General features: G+C 36.0%; 1 protein-coding gene across 2 annotated transcripts in view; it reads right to left on the bottom strand.

Moving 5' to 3' along the window:
- Window positions 1–1,244: 1,244 nt before the first annotated feature.
- The window catches only part of LMBRD1 (LMBR1 domain containing 1), a 66,810-nt gene continuing 41,467 nt past the window's right edge, over window positions 1,245–26,587 (bottom strand). For both annotated transcript variants that reach the window (XM_066547455.1, XM_066547456.1), the window contains exons 9-16: window positions 26,213–26,365; window positions 21,690–21,754; window positions 20,823–20,925; window positions 19,589–19,693; window positions 19,002–19,151; window positions 13,853–13,928; window positions 3,373–3,464; window positions 1,245–3,212 (exon numbers count right to left, since the gene is read on the bottom strand). In XM_066547455.1, the coding sequence (XP_066403552.1) occupies window positions 3,093–3,212; window positions 3,373–3,464; window positions 13,853–13,928; window positions 19,002–19,151; window positions 19,589–19,693; window positions 20,823–20,925; window positions 21,690–21,754; window positions 26,213–26,365 (864 nt within the window). In that variant the 3' untranslated portion in view covers window positions 1,245–3,092. The remainder of the gene's footprint in view (window positions 3,213–3,372; window positions 3,465–13,852; window positions 13,929–19,001; window positions 19,152–19,588; window positions 19,694–20,822; window positions 20,926–21,689; window positions 21,755–26,212; window positions 26,366–26,587) is intronic.

The following is a 26,587-nucleotide window of genomic DNA, read 5'->3' as shown; positions in this document are numbered from 1 at the left end:
ATTTCAGAGATGGATTTGAAATATCACTCATTTAAAGAAAGTAGTGAAAATTTCTGATGTCTTTTAGTGACTTCAGTCCAGAAAACAGACCTCTGAAGACTCAGCTGAAGATATTAAATGCTTGCTTGCAAGGTAGAACACTATTGTAACATGACTGCAAAGTTCAAATTTGCCCCCAAAACTGCAGAAAACTGGATTATCATTTCATATTTAACAGCTAAATTAGTAGATGTGCTGCTATAGCAGCACTTTGTGGATGAAAAGTAATGACTTGTTCTAACTGCAAGTATTTAAGACCGCACAAGAGACAACTAGAATGAAAACATACTGGAAGTTCTGTTTCTTGGAAGTATTGATCAAAGCCAAGTATTTTAGATCACAGCTGTCTTAAACTTCACTGCTAGGTTTCTTGACTCGGTGATAATGGATGTAGAAACACAGCCATAGTTCACACAGTAAACTTCAAAAACACCTCTAGTTCATTTTAAAGGCACAGTACAGCTAAAAAGTCAAGTTTCCATCACATGAAGTATTTAGAGATGAATTCCTGAGTGTATATTCATTACAATTACATGAGCACATGGAAAATCTTTTAAAACCTTGTCAGTCAAATGGTTCATTGAACTCCTGAAAAATTTTAGTGAGGATGTGGCAGGTGACGAATAATTCTGATTACGAATGCTGGCAGTTATTTACTGCTTCTATGACTGAGGGTGACAGCAGATGTCTAAAGTAACTTTTGAACTCTCCTAGAGAAGCCTGCTTCTTGATAGCTGCAATTAACAATGGGCTGCTTATAAATCTGATTAATATCTGGATAAAAAATCTGGTACTTACTGAGTCCTCCAATTAAAAAGACAAAGTCACCATTTCAAAGGCAGATCGCTGCATTATTGCATATAGATTATTTAGAAAGGAAACAGAACTGGACTGGGAGAAATTCCTGGAAATTAAGGAAATGCTAGAAACATAAGAGACCTATAACAAAATGTACCTAGGCACCGGCCAGGTACCTTGGCCAGTGATCCCCTCGGCCTGCACATAGCATGAAGCAGCTGCATGGCACAAAACCAACACCTTCCCAAAAATCTTCCACAAATGAGCAGGGATCTCCCCAGGGCAAAGTTAGGGCAGAATGGATATAACTCTGCAAAGCTGTGTTTCAAACAAACCTGTAAGAAGGAAGTGACAATTTTTGGTTAAAACTGAAGACGACAAATTAATAAAACCCAGAAAGAAAGGAGGACATCTCAGCAGTTAACTTTATTTAAATTATCTCATGTAAGCTTTCCACTGGGGCATCTACAAATAAGTATACTCCAAGTTCTTGCTATGCTCTGGATGCAGCTTCCAGACAGTCAACATCACATTCTACCTTCTGTTTGAATTACTTGAATCCCTTATAACTTATTCCTTGCAAGCTTCTCCAGTTGTCATGTTTAAATAATATTCAGCTAATTCTAGTCAGACAGTTCAGACTGCCTAGTCAAATTTCAGTACCTACTCAGTGTTTGAATACATTTTTTCCTTTCAAATGTCACATTGATAGCAAACAGATTGATTGATATTAGTTGAGCAGACCTGACTGTGTATTTTCATCTTATGAGCCACCTCCAATGCCAGGAGATGGACTCCAGATCCATATGGGTCCCTTCCAACTCAGCTTATTCTGTGTGTGATTCTTCCACACTGCCACATCAACATCTATTACTGGAGCAGTTGGCACACAAGGCTTGTTAAAAGATATTAGGTTTTTTTGTTCCTATAGTTCAAACATCAGTTCCCTGTGTTCCTGCACGACCTACACAACTCACCCAAGACCTTCTCCAATAGTGAAACTAAATTAGAATTTAGAAGTTCCTGAGAGCCTGCTGTTCTGAAATACTGCAGAAATAGGCAGATTGCTCTTGAGATAACTTTAGTGTTTGCAAACATGAAAGCAGGACATAATATTAATAATTACCCTACATTCTAATAGCTATTTAACAATTAGTCTTATAAAAAAGACTACCTAATAACCTTTCCATGTGCTTGCATAGACTGTAATGTCCCTTAGGTAGCATTAGAAGCTTAAAAACCTGTCCTCGTAAAAATTTTCTCTTTCAGAGTCTGTCAAAGGATATATGAAGATTTTTTTCATCCTTAGAAATATAGCTCAGTAACTATATAGCTAAAATAGGATTATTTTACAAAGACAACACGAATGACAAAAATATTTCTGAACTGTGTTTATATAAACATATTGGTTTGTAAACAAATTGACAACATTTACTTTAAATATTGAAAGAACTTCAAACTAGACAATTTGCATTAAAGAGAAAAATAAGTTAAAAATTAATCACATCTTCATTATTCCATTAGTTATGACTAGATCAGGCACCTGGAAGTTTCAGAACTTAACCATACTAAAACAATGCATCAATGCTGAATATTGTAATTTACACTATGACTTCCTTTGAGAGAGCAAAAGCCACCTCATAGTTACCTGAGGATTTCCATGGTAACTCAGTGGAAATCACAGTATGAAAATTACTTATTTTTCACAGATTGGAACCTCACCATTTAAATAATATTTTTGGCATACATTAATGGAAAGTCTCTTGTTAGCTTTAGTTTTATACAGAAATCACAGCAAAACTAATGCAAAAGTTAAGTCAAGTCCTTCTGAAAATGTAAACTTCATCCAAATCTTTCCTGCACTATTTGCACTGTTTTGCAGGATTTTAGTTGTATTTATGAATAAAAAAGTCCTACAGGTGAAGCATTAAAGTATTTAAGAAAACCTAAGTTAACAGAAAAGCATTGTGAATTATGAAATGGTAACAACAGTTCATCAAATTATACATCAGAAGGTTACACATATGTTTAATCATAAAACAATATTTTCTATATATTACTCAAGGTCAGCTTCAACATTTGTTCTCATTTAACAGTGATACTCAAAGTGATATTCAGGTTTTTTATCCCTTTAAGTGAGTACACTCATTTCATTTATTTTTACAGGTGCAAAGATGCTTATCTGGATACAAGTTCCACATGGGCATGACTCTCAATGTAATTTTACATTTTTTCATCTTGAAGGCAAAAGGCTGTCAATGGTAATAAACAGACAGTTCATCATCACTCATATCTGAATCATCATCATCTACTTCACCTTCAATGACTGATTTCTTGCCTTTGCAGCATGAAACAATTAATCCAATTAAAAAGACCTGCAAATTTAAAGTAAAAAGTGTTACTGTTATCGAGTTCAGGGGCATATAAACACAATGTAAGTAAAACAAATTGTAGTGTGATGATGCCAATGATGCAATGACAACTACTGTAAATTACCCAACTTGATTCAGAGGTCTCCAAAATCCAAGTACTTACTGCAATGAATGCCCAGTTCCCAAAGTAATAGGCTGCACTGAAGAACCAAAATTTATGAAGAAAGAGGTACGTCCGAGTGACAATACACTGATCTAAATGGAAAGGAAATAGTACTGATTAACACAGAACAACAAAATCAGCTTAATACCATATAGTAGGATAATATTTTAGCAACATTTAGCAATATTTAACTCTGCAGTTATACTCTCCTACCAAGGAGGAGGAGAATTTACCACCAAGAATGTATACAAAAAGGACAGTTTTTATGGGGGAGTGACCATGACAGGTTACACAAAGCTACAAGTTACATAGGTAACCCTATTACTACTCAGGACAATTTCTCATGCAGATGTGTCAATGATTCACTATAATCTGTCCAAAAGGGAACTCACTTCCCATTTTATATAAACCACAGCCATGCAAAGCAGGTTCTGGATTAAAACACACATTTTAGGACTTTGAAAAACTGTTGCTACCAGGATGACATAAGCTTTGTAAAAATCAAAAGTCAATTGATTACATGTACACAAAAAAACTCCAGCATGTACTGGGCCTTTTGCAACCCAGATAATGGAAGCCTTATTTGTACACAAGACCTGACTGTACTGGTTAAACCTTACTTCTCTAACAACAAGAATATTGAAGTAGGATTTTCTGATGCAGGTGTGTTTTTCTTCATTTCTAACTGGGAGATTTTAAAATTAAGAATCAAATTTCCAAGGAATTTTCAAGACACAGAGAGGGTAAAGGCTTGTACAGGACACTGAACCTGTGGCATTCAAGGGGTCATGCTAGAGGATGGCCAGCAGCACATGCAAGCCAGTTCATTAATCTCTCAAATGCAAGGAAGGGCATGCACTGAGTTCAGGCTAAGGTAAAATATCAGTTCCTGGTTGCTCATCTTGTTTTTTTGTACTATGCTTACTATGCTTCAAACCCCACCTAAAGGTCATTTCAGAGCAGGAATTGGTGTGCAAACATGCTGAACACCAGAGAAAGTAAGCAACCCAGAAACTGCTGGTTTGTACCTCAGTTCAGACCCCAGTTTGGGAAATATTCCCCAGGAGCAGTTCAAGTAAAGATTTCCTGCTTTCTAAAGCTCTGAGTGATACACTACTCATATAATTACATAGCTCACTTTTCACAGCCATCTAAGGAAGAAATGCCAGTGAAGATACTTCAGAATTAAAGATAATGTTGTCAATACCATCTGCAGCTCTCCAGCTGGTTACTTGAATTAAAAAACAACTAAAAGACCTTCAGATGGCACTCTATAATAATTGGATTAACTAGATTATGATAAATATTTTGGAATAGTTTGACCTTGCAAGAATATTTCTATGCAACATTACAAGAGCAGATAACTAAATTTTAGCTATTGTTTCTGAACAAATGTTACTTAATAGGCTGACATGACATTTTTCATTAACTGATTCCTCCATATGACTCAATGTAGAATAAGTTATAATGAACAGCCTAAAGATAGCTACTTGCTATCCAGAATGATCAATGCGAGTATTAGATGTCTCTTGATCATGTGGAACAAAAGTACACATGGAAAGCTACCAAGCCTCCAATAGATATTGTATTTTTTTGTATTTTTGATTTTTTTTGTATTTTTTAAAATGCCACCATTTAAAAAATACAATATCTTCTATGTACATATGTAGTGCTGACCAAGGAACAAAGCTAAACAGCCAGGATTCAAGACAAAACAATTTTTAAAATGAAGAATGACAAGTACAAATAGTCATTACTACCAGAAGAGTCAACTATTTTTTGTTTTGAGTCCACTGATGAAGTTTTTCATTATGGTAAGAAATAGTTACACTTAATGTACTATTTTCAAATTAAGGCTTCTTTCAGGAAGTGAATTAGCTAGCTTATGATGAATTACCATGATAATTCTGTTAGAAGCCAAATATTAAAGTCTAAAACGTGATTGTGTGCACAACAAACTCAAATTGTGAGAACTTACTGATGAGGTCAGTCTTTTATACATCTCAAAAGACAGTAAGCTTTCACAGAACTATGTAGAAGGAAATAGATTCTTAGGGAAGAGTTACAAATTGTTGTGAACAATGTAATTTATAAACATTGGCATTATTTGAAAGTCAATACTGTACACTTGTTTTACCTGTTTATTAATCAACTAGACAATGAAACAGATTATTCCCTCTGTAAATCCATAGATCAAACTGGGGAGAAATAAAGAGCAGAGGTCCAACACGCTAGATTTAGGAAAGGGCTGTTTTCAAGCCCCTTGAAACAGTCCTCAAAGTTGAACAGAGACAGGAGCCCTGCACCTGGAACAGTGACACCATGCAATAGTGCAGGCTCAGGGCTGGCCAGATGAAATGCAACTGTGCAGGAAGTGACCTCATCTCCCAGTAGACAAACAGAACATGTAGCTACCAGTGTTCATCTGTAACTCAGAAGTGTAACTGAGTATCAGGCTTCACTACCTGGAATGCAGTGAAACTCCACAAAACTGATCAGTTCTACCACTGGGACAAACTGCATCTGCAGTGGTGCCACTTTGGGCAGCCCAGTACAAAAGCAGCATTCACTTATTGAAGCAAATCTAGGGGAGGACCACTACAACAGCTTAGAGCACACAGCAGACAATGAAGATGTGTTCTTTCAGCTTGAAGTTAAGGTGCTAGCAGGTGTGTCTTACTGCTGCCTCTGCTGTCTAGTGGCAGCAGTGAGACACTCGTCATTTAATACTTACAAAGTATTAAATGAGATTCCTCCTAGACCTGCATAACAGTACAACAGATGACAGAGCTGCAGCAAGAAATACACCATTAAATAGTAGGAGAGGCAATCAGCATAGGTAAACACTGAAGTAGGCTGTCCCTCAGAAATTCAAAGCTGGATGGATGTGAGCAACCGGCTCTACTTGCCCCTTGCTGGGGGGCTGGACCAGATGATCTCTTAGGTCCTGTGTGTACTCAAAATCATTACATGAAGGTAGATATTGAGACAACACAAATCTAAATAACAATGGTATTTTTGGATGGAAAACCCCAGAGTGAGAAGGTTATCCAAAGACAGATGAAATCTATGTCCCCAGATTCAAGGAGAACTTAGTTTTACTTAAAATACATTCAAAACTATTTCCAAAGGAAAAGCTGCATCCTTTCTGTGCTTGAACATCTAAGCACTGCAAAATTTCAGACCCTAGAAGTATTGAAGGCATAGCTTCAGGTATCCAAGAATACTTATTTCATACAGCCTTGCTGCCAAAAAATCAAAACCTTGCTGTCAATAAATCAAGCTTTTTGCAAATCATAGCAAAAAGGAGCTGCTCTTTGAAGGTTCTAGGTATGGCTTTGTATCACAGATCAAATTGTTGAGACAAAGCAAGCTTCAGGAGTCTCTACAGGAGGATATTAACAAGTATATTAAAAATTTCCCCATTTTGTACCTATCATCTCACAACCTAACAACTTGATCAATATTTCATAGAGTTCAGGTCACTCCAGTGCTTCCAAAGTCCACAGAACTTTATGGTAAAGACAGTATTTCACATATCACTTCCTCATTTCTCTGGAAACAGATTCATAGAATGGCAGCAACAGCTGTTCCAGCCACAAATACAGGATTCTTTTCTTTTCTTGTTGGCTAAACAGCAAAAAATTACTACATTCTCAATTGTCCCTTTGCCATTGGTTTCTACAAGTGTTTTTTTAATATACTATTTGAGCATATCCCCACTTATTCCATGTTCTTCTCTGCTGTGATATATATGCCCACACACATATACATATACACACAGAATTAACAGTAGCCTCATTCAGCTGCTGAGCCCATCTTCACACTTGACAATCCAGCCCCTCCACTGTTGCTACTTCTCTGGTTTCACAAGCTAAAATTAATCACCTAAACAAAGCTTTTACAACTTTTGGGTTGTGGCATCCTATACCAGTTATCTTTCTCTCAGCTAACTTCTCCCAGAAACTGTTTAAATTTCAATTCATCGCTCATTCAGCTTTCACAATAATGCCAGTATTAAACAGCTTCAGCACCACTTGCTTCAAGGTTAACTTTGAAATAAAATTACACCTTTGATCCCTTATCAGACTGAAAAGCATATTGGAACACATACTACTCACATATAGCAGGGATTTGAAAATATTTCCCAACTGGTTGTAAGTAGCTACAATAACTCCCCACTTAGGGATGTCAATCACTATACTTCCAACACTTCAAGCTGACAGCACTTTGAAGTACTACAGAGCACAACAGAAGCATGAGTATCAAATCACTCAGATGTTAAACAACAGTTTGCAGCTATCTAAAATCTTCTAAAACCTAGGTCTAACATACAAGCAAAAAAAGCTGCCTGCTGCTTCATCCCAGTTGTCTGGCTTTGGGGCAGCTTTTTCTTGCTTAGCTGGAAGTGGTAGTGAGATGGCACCTAAATGAGACCTGTAGAGACCAAAAGTCTAGCCAGACAAGTCTAGTCCAAAAAGCTCTTATTCAACAGAAGCTGCTCAGTAGGTCTGGAATCAAATCCTGACAAAGGAAAATATTTAGCAGGGTAAGGAGGAGCCAGAAACCTGGAAACCAGGAACTAATGAGGAGCCTGAAAAAGCTATTTGGGACAAATTATTTAGAAAGCAAACTCTGTGTTTTTTTCAGTGCTTCAAATTACAGGTAAATTGTGTATAATACTTCTCATGGTCTATCTGCAAATCAAACACAACCTGATATAAAACCAGACAGACAGAAAAAATGATGTAATCAATGTGAATCAGTCTTGTTTTATAACAAATAGATCTGATTTTGTAACAAAAGTTACAAGTCTGGATAACCAATAGCTATTTGCAGTTATTTTACAGTAAATGAACAACTGCAGCAGCCACAAAATTTCTTCATGATAATTACACATTATGAATATTTACATTAAATGGCTCAGGAATTTTCAAGTCACATCAGTGCTAGCAGGGCTTTATAGCATAAGGAGGCTTCCAGTAGGATCCTCCAAGATTCCGTGCCAAAAGAAGGAAAAAAGCCACTAATCAAAGCTTCTTAATGCTAAATAATAAAAGTACTGTCTTACTGAATGATCTGGGTGTCTCATTTTTTCCCCAACAGTCAAATTTAAATGAAGTGACATGTAGGAACAGGATTTGCATTTATGTATGAATGAAGGATTTAGTTGTAGAAAGAAGGTTATGGGTCTTACAACTAAGCACAAACAAACTTTATCCAAACATAGCAAGAGTTTTCACTACTTCCCTCTATACATTCAGAGAGTCTGTCAGTCCTTTTTTGGCTGTTTTAGATTTGGAGTTCATCCTAGCACAGTTATGGCATTATAATGCAAAATTTCATCCAGCTATAAGGTTTCTATTTCACTTTGGTTACAGAGGATCTGTGAGGGTGCCAAGATTTGCATGTATTAACAGACTAAGTGAAAAACATTTAATGAGATTTGAAGAGCTAAACCTGTTAATCTCATTTTTCATAAGTTTAAAGGATGACTTGATTTTAATGTTTATTAAGTACCCTTGAGTGAGGAAAATACTAATGCTACAAGCCCATGTATAAAGTGAAAAGGTATAGCATTTGCCAAAAGCTAAATCTGAAGCCATTTTAATCCCAAAGAGATAATACCCAGTTTCTACAGGGAAGCAATAAACCATTGGATCAGCCTGCTGATGGAAAGAGTATTCTCAGTGCTTTTGTTGAAAGTAGAGATCCTTTGAAACATTGTGTACAATTCAGGTTAATTGCAAGCACTGGCCACATGGGTTTTAAAACAAGCCATAATTGTTAGTTCACACCTATGAATTGCCACCTTAAACTTGAAGTTCTTCAAGAGGCATTTTCTGAGTCACCCTTGAAAACCTTATTTTCAAGTAACTAGAGGCAAACAATTCTTACTATAAAGATATAGCCAGTGATAAACATCAAAGGCAATACTCTAGGGATGAACACAGATGTAAAACTCTACAAAGGAAGCAGCAGATAGCCTAACCTACTATTTTCATTCTTACCAAAACCTCCTCCTTTAGGAAAAATAATTGTTGGAATTGACATATGTAGACCTGCATGCCAGTGAACAATGTACTGCAAAAAGATACTTAGAGCAGTCTTAGCTGTTCATATTGTTTACAGATGTCAAAAAGGGCTTTCTGTGCTCAGACATGCACCACTGTGCCTATCTATACGGAGTTCTTATGGTTATAGAGGACTTAGAAAGTGTTAGGTTTAAGTATAGATTCAGGGTAAAGTACTAGGGAAGTCATTCACAAAGCAACAGGAAAATATAAAGTACTCACTAAAATCCTTACTTTATGTTAACCACTCTAACTTTTCAAATTAAGTAATTTAGAAAGACAGTTTGGAAGTGATAACCTATAGTCATACAACTCTTCATACAAAATTACTAATATAATAATAATAGAGGCTTCTTAGAAACCTGCTTGTGCTTTTCCCTCTGCACATCTCCTGCATTTCTCTAGAAGAGAAACAGAATATGCTCCTGTTTTGGCATTTGTATTTGGGCCTCCTTTCCAGCTTGAGTAAGGTCTACATCTAGTCTTTATTCAGGCAAAAATAAAGCCTGAGGTCCTGAACACTTTGACTTCTACCTAATAAGTGTGTCTTAAAAGGCAGCACAGATCAAGTAATTTCAAAGCCTTAGAAATGAGATTTTTTTTTTTCTCACATCACATGTAGCTCCAAATCAGCACAGGTCTATGAAAAAGGCCTAGCAGACAGACTGTACCCAGCATGTAACAGGCCTTGGGCAGGGCTCATTTCCTCAATGAAGGAAGAGAATCCAAGGGGGATTCAGAGCAAGTTATGCATTTAAAGTGAGTGATGCTTAAAAACTAGATCTTTTAATCTAGAAAGAGGAAGATAGTGTTTGCCAGATCTCATAGTTTGGGCTTGCAGCTGAGTCATTGCTCATTTACATTAAATCCCATTAACCTGTTAAGGTAAACCTATACCAAGTTTTCAACACATTAATCCCACTGCAAGAGTAGTAATCAAATAATTGAACTTCTTTGCTTTACCTTATATTCAAGCAAATTGTGGACCCAGCATTTCAGCTGTCATTAGCCTTGAGAACAGTCATCAAATGATATTTTTGCCCAACTGTATTGAACATGGAAAACTAAAGCTTGTTTTGCCTATAACAAATATAACAAAAATAACTTGCTGCCCCCAAAAGACTACTTAAAGAGTCTTTTAAGTTAACCAAAACACAAACTTTTTGTGCAAGATGATTAACTAAAAAAAGGTACTTAACTTAAAAGATGTACCCTGCTCTATTATTTTTGTCTTCTGTTTCATGTAGTTACACTATTATGACCCTTATCTGAGTATAAAACAGATTTACCACCTGCATATCAGGAGTAAATAAAGACAACCTTTGCTGAATGAAAGCAGATAATGCTAAAACATATATATAAACTATAAATACTCAAGAATGTGTTTTCTGTAAGATGGCATTTTAACTGCCTTGTGTTTCTCCAGGAAGTGAAATTGTCCTTTGGACCAAACAAAACATTAGTTTGAAACAAATCTACAGGAAACACTGCCCAATACAGCCTGTAGTATTAGCTGTTACAACTTGATCAGGTCTCTTCTACCATCTCAGTAAAAAAACAGTAATTTACTTAGTAACAGTAAGTAGAGATCATATCTCCAACGTCTGAGCATTCCATAAGACAGCAGATTGCTTTAAGCTTATCTATCAGCACAGCCATTAAAAGGTCATTGCTTGCTTTATATTTAAGGAAAAACACCTGTTAGAATTTAATCAGTTTAAGTGGAACAAAATTAATTGAGGAGACAAATCAATGTTTGCATTTTGTTATAGTTCACTGGTTTACACAAAACCCTAGTACCAAAGAAGGCAATTCAAACTGCAAGTACTTGACCAACCTTTCTTTATCTTAAAGTTATTGGCACCTATTTTTGCCCACATCTAATAGCCTTAAAATAAGAGAAATTGTACTTAAAAGTTTAGTTACTACCTTTGAAATAAATCTGACTTGTCAAGATGCTCTGTCTGATCACAGAAAAGAGTAGCATCTACTTTTCATTAGTTTTGTTACCAGCTATTAAAAATTGCAGGTATTCCAAGGTAAGGATTACATCTCCAGTTTCTAAAACTGACTAGATTAAACAATCATTTAAGTGTTCTCACTGATGCAACTTTTTAAAAAAAGTTGATTCTTACAAAATAAACTTTTCTTTCAGTTATAAAAATATATGAATGGCCTGAATGTATTATCTACAGTTAACACAACTCCACTTAAGCCTTTTGATCACATTCATATTCACATTTAAAAAATATCCATCCATTTTCTACTTATATTAGCTCAGCACAGGACAGCATATCAACATCTTCACCTCTTTTCTATTAAGAAAGGAGACCATGACTCAGAGATAGCCACTGCAACAACATGATGATGACAAACCAAAGCCATCATTTACACAAACCAACTTCTGTTCAGTACATCAGAAGACTAGTTTTAAGCATCAGCGTATTGTTTCCATTGATGAAAGTAAACTAAGAAAGAAAATGACGTAAAGTATTAAAAGTATTCAAAAAAATTCAAGTATGGGTGGAATTGAGCAAGTTTATTTAAATCTAACCCCCGTTTCTATAATTAGGCAAAGTCTGAGGAATTCAGACTATTTTAATTTCTCTCACAAAGGTCAAGACTAACAAGCTTATCAATGCCAGTGAGTATATTCTGCTTTCAGCACATACTGGCCAAGTCAAGAAGCTGCTTACAAGAAACAAACATCTGTACAATTTGGACAAAAGTGATCTCATTTTGAAAGGCAACAAATTTTCTCTTCTAAATTTTGCCAGAGTTTCTATATTTAATCACAAAAACAGGACAGCTTAAACATTAATTGAACAACTGTATTTGTCAAAATATCTAAATACTTGAAACTGCATCATGTCTAAAAACAGCCATCAAAAAAATGGATTAATGTTTTAATTAAAGGGAAAAACGGGGGAAAAAAATCCCCCTTGGGAAATGCTATGAACCATCAGGAACAAGACTAACACATATACTAAATTTGAAGATAAGCACAATAAATTTGAAGATAAATACAAGGGAACTGCCCTGCAGAAGAGACCTGGCTTGACAGACTCAGAACAAAGAAGTAATGGTCCAGTTACCTCTACTAGAACAAAAATAAATTAAGTTTCATATTTTCCAATAACAAAAGTAGAGAAAAACTGAGTGGGTATTAAGAACTTCAAGAAGCAGTCAAAAAATCAGGTGTTACAGAACACTGATAATAAGAGGAGAACACAGGACAGCTATTTATCTTTTCTATGAAATAACTAACACTGTAAAGCATTTTCAGCTTTACATACAGAGAAGCTGAAAGTTGTATACATAATACAATTGCTGTTCATACAGAGGAGCTGAAAGTTGGCCAGAATAAGAACAATTGAAGGCTTAGGTTCAAAAAAATCTGGACCATTCTGAAGGCTACAAATCTTATGCTGAGATCAGTGTTAGCAATCAATATGATTGTGACCTCAAAGAGTACTTCAGTATTGCAATAGCTTCTGCAAGTCAAACTGTGAAAAAACCCTATATATGCAGAAGGAAAGGAAGTGTAAAGGAACACTGCAAGAAATAAAACCAGCATGATTTCAATTAGCTTGGTTTTTTAATAAAACCAGGCTAAAAGTCACTCACAACCTTACTCAAGTTCCACAGAGGAATAAGCACTAAATAAAATGTTACTAGTCTCTCTCTCAAAAGAAGATAAAAAAAATCAACCACTAAGTCTGCATAGATAGAAAGTCCAGGAACACTCCAGCACTATCCATCTGCCTGCTAGTCATTACTTAACTCTAGAACAACCACAATACATTTTCTGCCCAAGTAACAGTCAAAAAGGGGGCATTTAGTAATACAGCTGAGAAAATTTATCATTCCCTATTATCTCCAGCATACCTCTAAGAGAATTAGAGAAAAATAGTCTAAGATTTCTAGTTCTACTGCTATTGTTGCTCATGGAAGAGCCCACATTTACATCTCATTAAAAATTATGTAATTCTCTTATCTGTAAGTTTCCACTGAGAATCTCAAGTTCCACTGAGAAGCTCAGACCTTTGTTTTCCTGAGTACCTTGAGAGACCAAATAGAATACTTGTCTGCATGTTTGTATGATAAACAGACACAGTGAAGTGCACTTTCAATGCTAAGCTATTCACCAGCTGGGGTTTATTTTTAAGATCTTCTACATACACATTAAAGCAAATGTGAGATTTTAAATTTAACTGGAATGCTTTGTTACCCATGGTTTCTACTAAAAATAGTCATTCCTTCAAATGAATAAAGTAAGCTTTAACTTAACTATACATCAAAGCTTCATTTTAGGCAAATGAAAGCCATCAAGACAGATTAAGCTGCTTATTACAGCTGAGCATGTACCTATCACAATGGAAATAAAAGGAACTAATTTATCTTACCTTCAGGTGCATCTGCATCACAGTCCTTAGACACAAGTGTCCCATTCCTTGGCTGACCATCAATTGTCTTATTACTCTGCATTATAAATATGGAAAATTAGTACATTAGTCTTCCAGAAGTCATCTTCCATAGACAATGATAATGCAGAAACCAAATATATTTTCCAGTGAATTAGTTTAAAAAACCCTTAAGTCCTGTAGGCTAATCAAAATTATTTTTGAACAGCAAAAGCACAGTAAGCTGTGAGCAGTAAAATAAGAACATTTCTAAGTATGATTTCATTAACAAAACAATAGCGTGTGTTCTTTTTGAAGACTTGAGAAAAATATACTTGAGCTCTGAAAAGAAACCTTTTAACTGTGCATAAAATTAATTTGAAAATCAACTTTGGTGATGAAGACACCACAGAATTGTGAAAAAGGATAATGATGATAATAAATACAATTTACTTCTGGTCTAAAAGGCAGATGGCAGCATGCAATGTACTTGGACTGCCAGAGTGGAAGAAGAAAAATTATGCTTAAGTCAACTATTGAAAATCCAAATGTACCTGCTTAAATGTCCCAAATCTTTGGAAAACTGACCCTTTCAGGGAACATGAACTCTGTGCTCCACATTTTTGAACAATCAGTGAATAATTTTAGCAGAGTCCAATGTACATCCTTTGCTCTACAATGATTTTTTTATACCTTGATACACTTTAAAGGGTAACATACCTCCTTCTACTTCCTTGCACCCTCATGATTTCCTAAACAGAAAATCCTCTAAAGAAATCAGTAAGAGTCAACACCTTTTCTTCAGACTGAAAGAAGTTCCTTAAAACATATCAGCAATCAGTACAAGCTGGCACATAAAACTAAGCTCTAACTTCTCTGAGGAAGTTTATCAATATTAAGCAAATTCAGCTTTCACTTTGAACAGTCAAGAGAAACAACTCAGTGTCTGTACAAAAATGTAGCAATTTGTACATACAGTTAATTTTGTTAATTTTGTTTCATGCAAGGCCATGAAAGTGGGGAGACTGTCCTAAAAAATGGATCTAAATTGAATATGACTTAGTCACAGGGATCAAGAACAAAAGAGAAAGTGTAGACAAACAACAGGGTAAGAACAGAACACATGAAATTTCAAATCATTCAGCGTGCATTTAGCAGTTTCCCATCTCCAGAATGTATTCCAGCTGTATCTCCAGTTTCCAGTGTAAACTATTCCAGCTTACACTGCTCAGTCACAGCAAGCATTTCTTTCAGAACAGTATGATACCTTGCAAAATTCCATGGGACACACCAAAAGCACAAAACAACCACAACATAGCCATTTCAAAGTTTTGCCTTATCTTCATTTACTTTACCATATTAACAGAACTTTAAACAAAACAATAGCTAGACCTATGGGCTTTTTTGGACAACATCTATGCTTTTTTCCAGGTCTTATATCACTGTTCTCCATGACCACTCCTGTAATTCCAGACATTTTTAGTATAAGTATTGCCAGAGTAAAACTTTAGTGGTCAGTTATCCCATCTACACCAATGCAGAAAGCAGGATGCATCAAGGCCAAGCATGAGACAAAACTATGGACAGAAACTCAGTATGTGCTTCAAGAGCTGACACATTTTGGACACCTCAGAAAATAGCAAGCTATTATATAAAGGGTTAGGAAACAGCCTGTTACACCTACACAATCAGTTTCTTCTTATGTTAAGGACCAAGAACTTGAAAAGATCTGTTTCCACACAGCCATTCCAGGGATGATACTTCTGGATTCCTGCTGCTGACAATTGAGACACAGTCCTGCAATTTAGCTCCACTCCTCCAAATTATCTATGTGATGACTGAAGAAAGAAAGCAATCATTGCTGCTTTGGTCCCCAGTCAGGGAAAAGTATCCATGTTGCTTATGGCAAGTACTGGCTTTTTAATTCCTGTCTGGTCCAATAGGTCCACTGGGTACAAATACCAGTAAGCAGTGGTCCTTCAGACACAGTGGTCCTTCAGACAAAGGCAAAATAACTAACCCTTGGCCTTATTGAACAGAAATAGGAATTATACCTCAAGTATGGGCAAAGTTATGCTTTTGCTAGAAAGCTAAGAAGGTAACCTAGATGTAGATACAATTCTTTCTTTGTGAAAGGTTATAAAAAGTCATTGCTGATTAACAGTCAAGACAAATTGCTTCAGGAGGTGAAACTAAGCTATCCTTGGTGTCTAAAGAGCTATGAAAGTTGAACAAATTCCTACAGAGGGATTCAGTTGATACGGGCACAATATCCAGAAGAAATTTTCCAAAGTTTCCTACTAACACCAGAGCTGAAGACACTTTTGATGAATTGGGGTCACATGCTTTGAGCACATCAGTGCTCAGAGTTAATAAAGCAAGTAGCCCAGGTCTAGTTAATGTTAATTGCCTCACAAAAGCTCCAATTTCATACATATAAATATTCAGTTAAAAGGAAAAGTTACCAGCACTTCCAAATTAAAAGCTCTTGCCAAAAGTAACAGTCTCCAAAGGAAACAGTCCAAGATTCAAATAGGAATCTAACCTATCTCATGCATTACTAGAGATTGTGATAACAACTTAGCCTGATACATTACTAGATTTGGAATTACTGTACAGCAAAGCAGAAGGGGGAAGTGCTCCTTTCACACAGTCTATGAGCCACCAGACTGTCATACACATGTTTATAGCCCAGCCATCCACTAAGCTTTCCTGGAATAATGCTCATTTATTGCTTGGTTCTTAGACACTGTTGGTTACCAGTGGTGAATTCTAAAGGATGAAATCAACTGTAATGTGAGAACACAATGAAAATCTGGACTGTCAAAGTGTGCTGGTGCACAGGGTTCTCAGGTTATCATCAGGAAGCTTGCTGTGCCTAGTTCACTTGCCCTGCTCCTGATTATGCTCCTGGACACTCCCAAATCCATAATCACCAATTTACTAACTCTTAAGAACCTCTTCATTACTACCTCCACAGAAAAATACCTTGCTTCTCTTCATTCCCAGACTCCATCTCTCCTCACTTCAAAATCTCACAATTTAACATCCAGTTTCCAAGGTAGTCAGACATAGAAAATGTTTCTGATACATTCTGAAATACTCTTGGAGAGGATGTTTTCAGAAAACCTTGTATCTATTTGGTATGCCAGAGAAGCTCAGGTGTAATTTACCAGCACATTCTTTATGTCTCATGTTATTTTAACAATAAAACCAGATTCTCCTGTACTTTAAACACAGCTCTTTGAAATGAGACATAACCTGGAGACTCAGGATGGCTATCTTGACCAGAACATTTTGAAATCCTTTAAACAGAAAGTTACAGCTCTTCTCAACCATTCCAGCTAATCCTTCTTGCAGTGCTGATCAGGATTATATTGCAATAGCTGCAAGAATGACAAGAGTCTTTCTACTGATGTGCTCTATTCTCTTGGCCCTTTTTTTCTCAGAAATTATATATTTTTCTTCAGGTACTTCTTGTCATAAACAGCTAACATGCAAGTGTTTAAGTGTCAATCCTTCTGCCTCCTGTAATATACACACTTTTTTTTTTATTCATAAAGGAAAAAATTGCAAGCTACAGCCTTTATTATTTTCTCTTCAAATCTTTCATGCTATCTACAAACTTTATCACAAAGTTCTACGTAAACACAACTAAACTGACTTTCATCTTAGTTTCATGCTACTACTATCCTAATTCTGACAAGTTGAGCCAATGAACACCTAAGCATGTTTATTTTGTCTTAGGTATATTTAGCACAAAATCTAATGAAATTAATTACATTTCCTAAATACCATATATTCACATTCCCTACAGCGATTCTATTACTGTGCTTGGATTGCTATCAGGATGACCAATTGCCCATTACCAGAGAATTCAAATGTAAAGACAGCAGTAAGTAGCATTTACTGAGACTTCCTGCAGTGACAATCCTACTGCACCAACACATTTAAGTTGAGCAAGTTCCTCCTCTGTAGCCCATTTAACACTATTCCAATTTCAATTTCTCCTTGTAATCCTTTTGCCCCAAGAATTCTGTATCCACTGTTTAAACTAAGAGAATTGATAGTAATAAATTACAAAAATTACTAATTTGTTGCAGCTGAAGGATGTCAGCAGGTGCTTGGTTTGTAAAGCAGGTGTGTTCTCCCACAGGAACATCCTCCCAGAGAATTACAGAGATATTCCAAAAGCCCAAAGCAGCATCCCATCACTTCAATCTCATTTAAATCTTTTCTTTTGAACACTCCAGCTCAACTGTTTTGTCTTTGTGACACTTAAATATCAAACAGCACACCAAGGGATCTTGACTTCACTGTGTCTGAATAAGCAACCAGTTCATAACCCGGTTACTTGTCTACATTTGCAAGATCAGATCTAATGAACTCTACCCCTGTAAGATACCAGACCTTAATAAACAGCCATCCATGAAACCTCTCAAGATGCTTCTGATATGCAACTCTGAACTTCCCCATAAATATGCAGGCTGCCACTCAAACTAAGATGTAATACAATAATTTAATTCTTCAGGTACAGAAGATGAAAGACTTAAAAAATCAAAATCTTGAAATACACAAAAGTGCAATAACAAAATCAGAGCTTAAATTTTAATTGCTTAATGCTGTAGAATATTTTACAGTGCAAGAACTGCATGGAGTTTCATGAAGTTGGACAGTCCAAAGTGCCTGAAATGTGATGAATGTGCACACACTTAGCTCCACTCAGTTTATTATTTTCTACTGTATCAATTCTATTCTACTGTCATGATTAAAAATCATCAACCATAGAACAGTATTGATTTCATTCTGTACACAGCTTTACACATTCCAAACAATCATCCCTGCAGTCACTCAGCAACCTAAGCAGACCAGCACAAAATCTAGTGGAAGCTATCAACTGTCTTATCAAAAGGAGTAAAACAAACCTCAGTTTCACACTAAGTCTTGAGATGACTAAGTCATAATTTCTTGGGAAATTAAGTTTTGTCATATATAGTGCAATCAGTTTCTGCCTTGTGTATTACCAAGAGCCCTTCTAGTATTTAAAAAACTGCCTACCAAATCTCTTTGAAAACTGCATCTGACTTTCAAAGTTTCTGTACAGTACACTTTTAATACAAAAAATAAAATTTAAACAAAAAAAGCATCTCACCTGTACCAGGTATTTCTGGCTTCCATACATTACATACTGTGGGGCAAGACTATAAATCATGTAACTTGTATGAAGAACTATCAACAGAAGTATCATACAGAGAAATAAGAGTGCTTGAGGTCGAGTTTTTCCTCGTCTGATTTTATAAAGCTAAAATCAGAAAAACAAATATTAATACAATGAAATAGCTCTTTTTATTTTCCTGAAGGCATTCAGAAAGCTCTTTAGTTCAAATAAGTTTTAAATCTACTGCCAGAAGTGGGAGGTTGCTAAAATTATCTTCTGGCAACTTAATTCCAGTGGTTCAAAGCAGGTTTTCAGGTGTATTTACCTAAATTTCAAAGCACAGCTATTCAACCAAATTAAGTTCTATTTGTGTTAATGGCCCAAAAGTCTGATAACTTGGTAAAATGAAACACCTTCCAAAAGCAGTGCAAATGGTACAATAGGCTTTTAACGCTCATTAGACATACAGACAATGCTATTGGCAACATCCCACATTCATAAAGCAATACAAAAATCTTAAATATATTCAAGAGCACATATTTTTTAAATATCTGAGTATTAGAAACAAACTCTTAATTTACCCTTGTCCAGAAGAACCATATTCCCATATTTCGAATCCCTGCCATTGAAGTGAAGATAAAGTACATGACAATGGTTGTGATAAGAATATAATCAAGTGGAAAAACCTAAAACAAGAACACAAGCAGTTAAAAAGACAAGGAAAAAAGCTCTTCTCCCACTCAAAACTAAGTAGCTTCTACTTCTATAGCTTATATCTGAGGTAGTCAGAGCCCTATTTTACATAGCTGACTCCAAATATAGCTAACATAGCTTGCTGCTAATAGAGCTTAGACAATTAATCTGGAAACGCATTAAGTATTTTTATTAATTTAAGACATGCCTTAATTTTGAAGTGTTATGCATTTTTAGACCAAGAAATACTTAATTATTTTAAATACACCCACAGAATGGCAAGTCCACAGTGACAACAATTAATTTAGGACTGCATATTTGTGACTATTTTTCTGATCATATTTGCATACAAAACTTATAGTTACATTAATAAAAGCTTGAGATAATATTGCTGCTGAACACTACTTTTCTCAGTGAAATACAAGCTTAGATGTTCAACAGTTTTAAAAGCTATGGGGAAGCAATGCATTGTGCTGACCCATTACACCAAAAATACAGGAATACCTCAACTGGAGGGGGAATAAAGCACTAGCTTAATATCAAAGCTTTTCTTTTTCTCAGTTTACTCATCACAAACTCAAACTTTTATGTGCGCTTGTTGCCATCCAACTCTACTAAAGTTAACTGATGCATGTTTTTACATTGGGTTTGCTTCCAAGACTAATGCCTTACTATAATATAGCCAATGTTGCATTTTTTTCAGTGTGCAATATATTAAAAAGTGAAAAGTGGCATTTACTTGACTAAAAAGGCCTAAATTATAGCAGTTGTAATTACTATGTACTGATGTACTTACTGATCAGTACACCAACGAGAATGTATGCAGGACATGTGACAAAGTTGTTTTATTCTGTGCATATTAACTACAACTGCTGTCATTCCCTGTTGCCACTGTATTCTCATCACATAGAGATCAGTTTCAAGCACCACCTTCCTTGCCCAAACTAGATTCCATTCACCCAAGATTTTCATATAGCAACTAGTAACTAAAAACAAGGAAGTTGCCTTGCTTTTACTGAACACACATTTAGACAATATTGTTTTAATCAATTACTTGGGGAGAAGTTTAAAAGGAAATAGAAGAGCATCCTTACATATGTACATCACCACTTCGTTACTTACCCTTTGAAGAACTGGTAACAGCATATTCAATGGATTGGTCAGATTAGTTCCTAGAATTATAAATCCAGAGTCGAAGCCAGCCGAATGCAGAGCTTTGTCCAAACTGCAGTAATTAGAAAAACTGGGTAAGTACTGTGGCTCTCCCAGAGCTCTGTCCTTAGTTTTAAAAGGGCAACTCAAAAGAAAAAGAAAAAAAAAACATCAAACTGAACTAATCCCAGAGAGAGAACAGCTGTCTAACATCTCTACAGACACATGCTTTGCTTTACCACACTCACTGCACTTGTTCTGTGAAAGATATATTGATTTCTGCATCTCCTCAGCATTTTTGCTTTTCCCTAGTTTGGGTCATAAAGCAAATGTCCCTAGTCTGACAGATCAAAAATGCCAATATTTGAGACCTTTGGTTAGTGTCAATCCACATTGATATCTACCAGATTTGCAGCTGGCTATGTTGCTTTTGACACTATAAAACCATTTCAATGTAATGCACATCAAAATGGATTAAACATGTAATTTATTGTAATTTAAAGATTTTAAGCACCTGTTAACTAGTCAAAGTACCTGCAGTAAGACTCATTCAAGCAAGCAGAATACTTCTGTCATCTGAATTAAAACTTCCTGAACATATATACTTAATTTCTCTGCTGAATCAGAACTGTTTCCCACCTGAAAAATATTCTTTCTTCAGTTTGTTTTGGTACATTTTGCTCCATTTCAATATAAACTATTATAACGAGAAGTGCAGCTCTATTGACAGAACTGTAACATTGAAAAGAAGGGGGCTGAGGCAACCATCCAAATTTTTCTATTAGAGCAGAAACTAGGTAATTTAAATGGTCAAGGAAAATGCTGAAATGCACTTACTTTGACAAGAACAGAGAGACAGTGAAGAGCAATGCCACAATGATGAAGAACACTCCCCACACAATCTACAAGTAAAAAATTTAAAACAATTTAACAAAAGTGTTGGCAGTTGATGCAAGAAGTAAACACTTGCCTTTGTTTCAATAAGAAACTAATGATACTGGAGCACTTCAGGGCTTAAATACACTTGAAACAGTAACTTTTTGGTAAATACTTGAGAGAAGTGCTCACAAAACTTTTACCATGTCAAACATAGTTTGTCAAGTACTGATATCACATGCTCTAGTGTAACACAATCTACCCCAATGTCAAAAGTGACATTAAGAAAAGAGATGACATTATATTTAACAAAAACTGCATTCAGCAGAATTCACAACCTGTATTCTCTTTATTATCTGGAAAGGCTCGACCACCCCATGTGTGCCCACCTTCCAACAGGAGGCAACCTGTGCACAGCTTACAAGGAACATCTCACCCTTCCTGAGTAAAAGCTCCCTTCTGTAGCACTATTCTGAAATGCACAATGACCAAGACACTTGGGAGTGATGAAAAACTCAACCAGTCCCAAATGCCAGGTCTTCATTAAAACACAGAAAAGTGTTTTTGTTATGCCTACCAAATACAGCACTCCAGCCAGGAATTGATTCTCCAAGCTGTCTCAACCATAACACCACCTACTGTGTTTCTTGGATTATCAGCTAGTTCAGGAAACTATTCTCCCTCCTTCTGACAGGTTTTCTCCCTCACAATCTTTTTCACTGGGAGTTATGGGGATGATACACAGAAGAGAGCCCAGATAGGAAACTCATTCAGTTACACTGTATTTTCATTACAGTTTCACTGTATTTTCCTAGAAATCCTAGTCATGGAATACAATCAGATAAGTGTACTGAACTTCCCAAAACAACATTTTCAGATTGCTAGACCTGAGACCTCAACAGTCATTTCAAAATTCTAAATGCAGGTAGTCAATGCACCATCTTCCACGTGAATGATGGAGTTTCACAGTTTTATTAGCCTCAAAACTTGGCACACAACCATCATGAAAAGGTAAAGAACTTTATTACAGCTGCTCATTAAAGACTCTCAGAGATACAATGCTATTATTGTTCATTAAATTCTGAAGATAAACTTCCATCTGCAAACTCTAACACAATATTACATCACTTACAGAACAACTCAAGTTATGTAGGTCTTATTAGATATAGATTTAGAGATCAATATCAAGGTAAGTATTAAGTTTTGCATTTCCACATAATTAAATGTACTAAGATTTTACCTCTCCACAGCAAATCCTACTAGGTATTAGCTGTATGGAAAAAGATATTGAAAACCAATAGAGACCAAGAGTCTGAATCTCATAATTCTTCACTACCTTCTGCCAGCTATGCCCACTAGACAGGTATTTGTATTGCCTCTGGAATATGCCTGTCTTATGAAGTGACATCTAACATTAAGAAATCCACAAACAGTTGGTACTTGTTTAAAAAGCCTAAAAAATAACTTCCAAAAATTGTTAATATTCATCCTGTAGACAGACAACAAGGTCAGCAAAAGAGGTGCTGCTCCATAGAATGGAGCAAGACATTTCTATCCCAGCCTGTTAAGAGGACTATGCTGGAGCAAATAACCACACTTAGCCCATGGAGAGCCCCAGATCAGAACAAGAGGATATTTTCTAAAGGAAGCTGCAACCTACAGAGATCCCACACGTGCTTCTGAGAGGAACTACAGTTCATGGAGTTCCCCTCACAATGGAATAGAAACAAATTGTTAAGAGGAAGCAACAGCAGAGTAGAGGTTTTATGGACTCCCTATTTCCCCTCTGTGCCACTCCAGAGTCAGGACAAAAGGAGTTGAGCCTTGGAAAGAGTCGGCATCTCTGCTCATGGAGATCTCAAAACAGAGCACTTGACCTCCTTATATTACCTTAGGCATTTCCAGTTTGCTCCCAACAGCTGTGAAGTACACCATGAAAATACAGATGCAATACTGCAAACTTATTATTTTTGAGCAGACTTCCATGTTTCATATCCTATAGTTTTGTTCACATATTGAGCAAACATAGCTATGCGCTCTGGAGTTTGTTTTCCCTCAAAAAAATTTTAAAATTCCTATCGTATACAACATTTCTCTTGTTGCTGAGAGTATCAGATTAAAGTGTAAGAATCCATAAAAAAGGAAATGTCACATTTTGGAGAAAGAAATTAGACTAATTTAACATTACTCAACAACCTCATGTTGGCCAACACTCAATTCCCTGGGATCTTAAGATGTGAAGCTTTTGACTGAATTGAAAAACTAACAGCTTCATCTTTGAGTAAGCTTTGAGTAAAATAATCATCAAAAGAGGCTTTCTACATAGAGAAAAAAGTTTTGCCTTTAACAACAAATCACATGCTCCTAGATACTTAGCAGTAAAAACAACTAAAGCAAGAACACTTGAGGACACTATACAAAGACATATGATAACAGAAGTTTGAATGTAGACACTATGCTAACACCATAAAAGACCTTGAAGATTAAATGCAATTCCTGAACATGTTATTCTGTTCTGTCAGTCCCAATAAGAGCCAGCAACTCCCATAAATTGACCATCCCAAATATAAAGCAGAAAAAGGATTCTCTATCTAGTACTTGGTTCACAGGAAATGGAATTTTTCTTGAAGTCTGAGAAGCAGACACATAATTGAACAGTAATATCCAAATTGAAGGCACTGAAGGTAAAAATGTTGTAAAACAGTAAGCAAAGCTCCAAGATACTTTCTGCACTTCTACATTGAACAGAAGTACTACATATGGATATCAAACAGATTTTCACCTTTTCTTAAAGCCCAACCGAACAATTCACAAGTTATATATCTGCAAAGACATCCCAAAGGCTCTTCAAGCAACACTAAAACAGCTCTGAAAGAGTTAACATGCAATTAAGTGATGGACATTACCACCTTCACAGGACAGCTCTAGTCGAAGTAAACAAGTTCTCTGACCTGCTTCATAGCACAACCATGGTCTAAGAAAAATCTGTCAGGAAAAATTATCCACCTGCAACTCTGCTTTAGTCTGTGATTCATGAGTCAACAACTCACAGTGACTGTCACAGTTACTGAGTGAACACAAAGCTTTCAAACCATGAAAACAAGGAGACACTGGAATACCATCAGACTGCAGGTGATAAGCTGTAACTAATGTTATTGTATGCTTTCCTGTGAGAACACAATGAAACATTCAAGTACCAGAGACAAAATATATGGCCAACATATTTCTCAAATTTGAGCTTTATGTGAAAAGTTGTAGAAGCTTAATACCTTATACACAAGATGTATTAAGTATTTTTAAATCAAAAGGAAGCCTCCAAACTGTTAAGATGAATAGTTAGGGATATTTGTCCTTTCAATGAAAGAGCTCAGTCTAAATTTGTAATGTATCATAGCAAGATAACTCCACTAAGAATTGCACACTGAAAGCTTTTGTTCAGTGGCAATTTCAGCCCAGCAGTCAGCATTAACAGCAGCAATGACAGAAGAAATGGTTTACCCACCCCTCTCCCAGCTTTCCCAAAAGGAGTCTACAGTTGAAAGTAACGCTGAAATTTCTTCCTACATCTAGTTGGCAAGAAATACTTTATATGGCAATACTGTTCATAAAGGTACTAGTCTTCAAAACCAGGTATCTACTGAAAATCAAAGTCCTAAGATCAAAGAGACCAAGATAAAAGCTTTATCCCAGTAACCATCTCTTTTGCATTGGTTAAGTATCACGACATTACATTCTACTCAGCTAGCTTGCTATTTTTCAAGTAATTCCTTGGCAAGATGCTTGTTCCAAATGCATATATTATCAAAGTGTCTCTCATTTCTGCTGGATACATGTAATTTGGATTAACCTAAGCTAACTGACAGCCATAGAATTCTTCCTTCTTCCCATTTTCATATTTTTGATTAAAAAAGTAAGACATTCAGATTTTCTATGGCAGAAGCACCAAAGTAAATCAGCTAGGATTTGTTCATTTTTAATCTTCATCAGAGCTGAGACAAAGTAGAAGGTGCTCCAACAGCTCAGAGTTCACTATTGTTGTAATAGGACACAAAATAAAACAAGATGCATGCTGGAACTTCTAAGGTAAAAAGAAGGGCAGTTTATTTTCTAACTCCAATATTTATAAACTTTCAAAGTGACAGTGGATTGGAGGATGAAATTGCCACCTCTCCAATGACACTGGTCAAACCAACAGTTCATCAACTTTCTCCTCTTCCAGAAAAGAATGCAAAAACAATCATTATTTACATGAAAGTGTGTGAGACCTCCATTGCAAAAAATGTAAACATCAGAGGGCTTTGAAGAACTTAGAAGAACAGGGCAACACACTATAGGGCTATCATTGTGTAGTACTGGAGTAAATTAAAAAAAAAAGCGCAGTTGATATGCAGGGCAGTAATTGATAAACTTCACCTGTGATCTATGCGGAGATAAGGAAGTTGGAAGTTATTTCAATTTAAGTACCAAAAAGTGAGAAGTTTTACCTTTAGAGGTCGAATAGCTTCACAAGCTTTTGTCCACCAGCTCTTCTCAATAGATTCCAGATGCCTCTCTCTCCTTCGAAGTGTCCTTAACCTCTCTTCCAGTTGCTGCAATGTCCGTCTATCCCTTGATGACAGAGGACGACCATCTCTGCACTGGTAACAAAAGAGTGCAAAAGATTAAGAGTCACCAAGTCAAGAAAATAGACTTGACAGCTACTTAAATTATTTACAACAACTCTTAAAGAATTACTAGTATATAATTCATGCATGTATAATTTCTATGACTGTCAAGAGCATGAAGCACAAAAGTCACAAGCTGCAACAAGAGAAATTCCTATTAGGTGGCAGAAATCACTTCTCATAATAAAAATTTTC

The sequence above is a fragment of the Molothrus aeneus genome, chromosome 3, assembly GCF_037042795.1.
Source record: "Molothrus aeneus isolate 106 chromosome 3, BPBGC_Maene_1.0, whole genome shotgun sequence".
Lineage (NCBI taxonomy): Eukaryota > Metazoa > Chordata > Aves > Passeriformes > Icteridae > Molothrus > Molothrus aeneus.
Note: the sequence above shows the minus strand (reverse complement) of the source record. Positions and strands in the feature narration are given on the sequence as shown.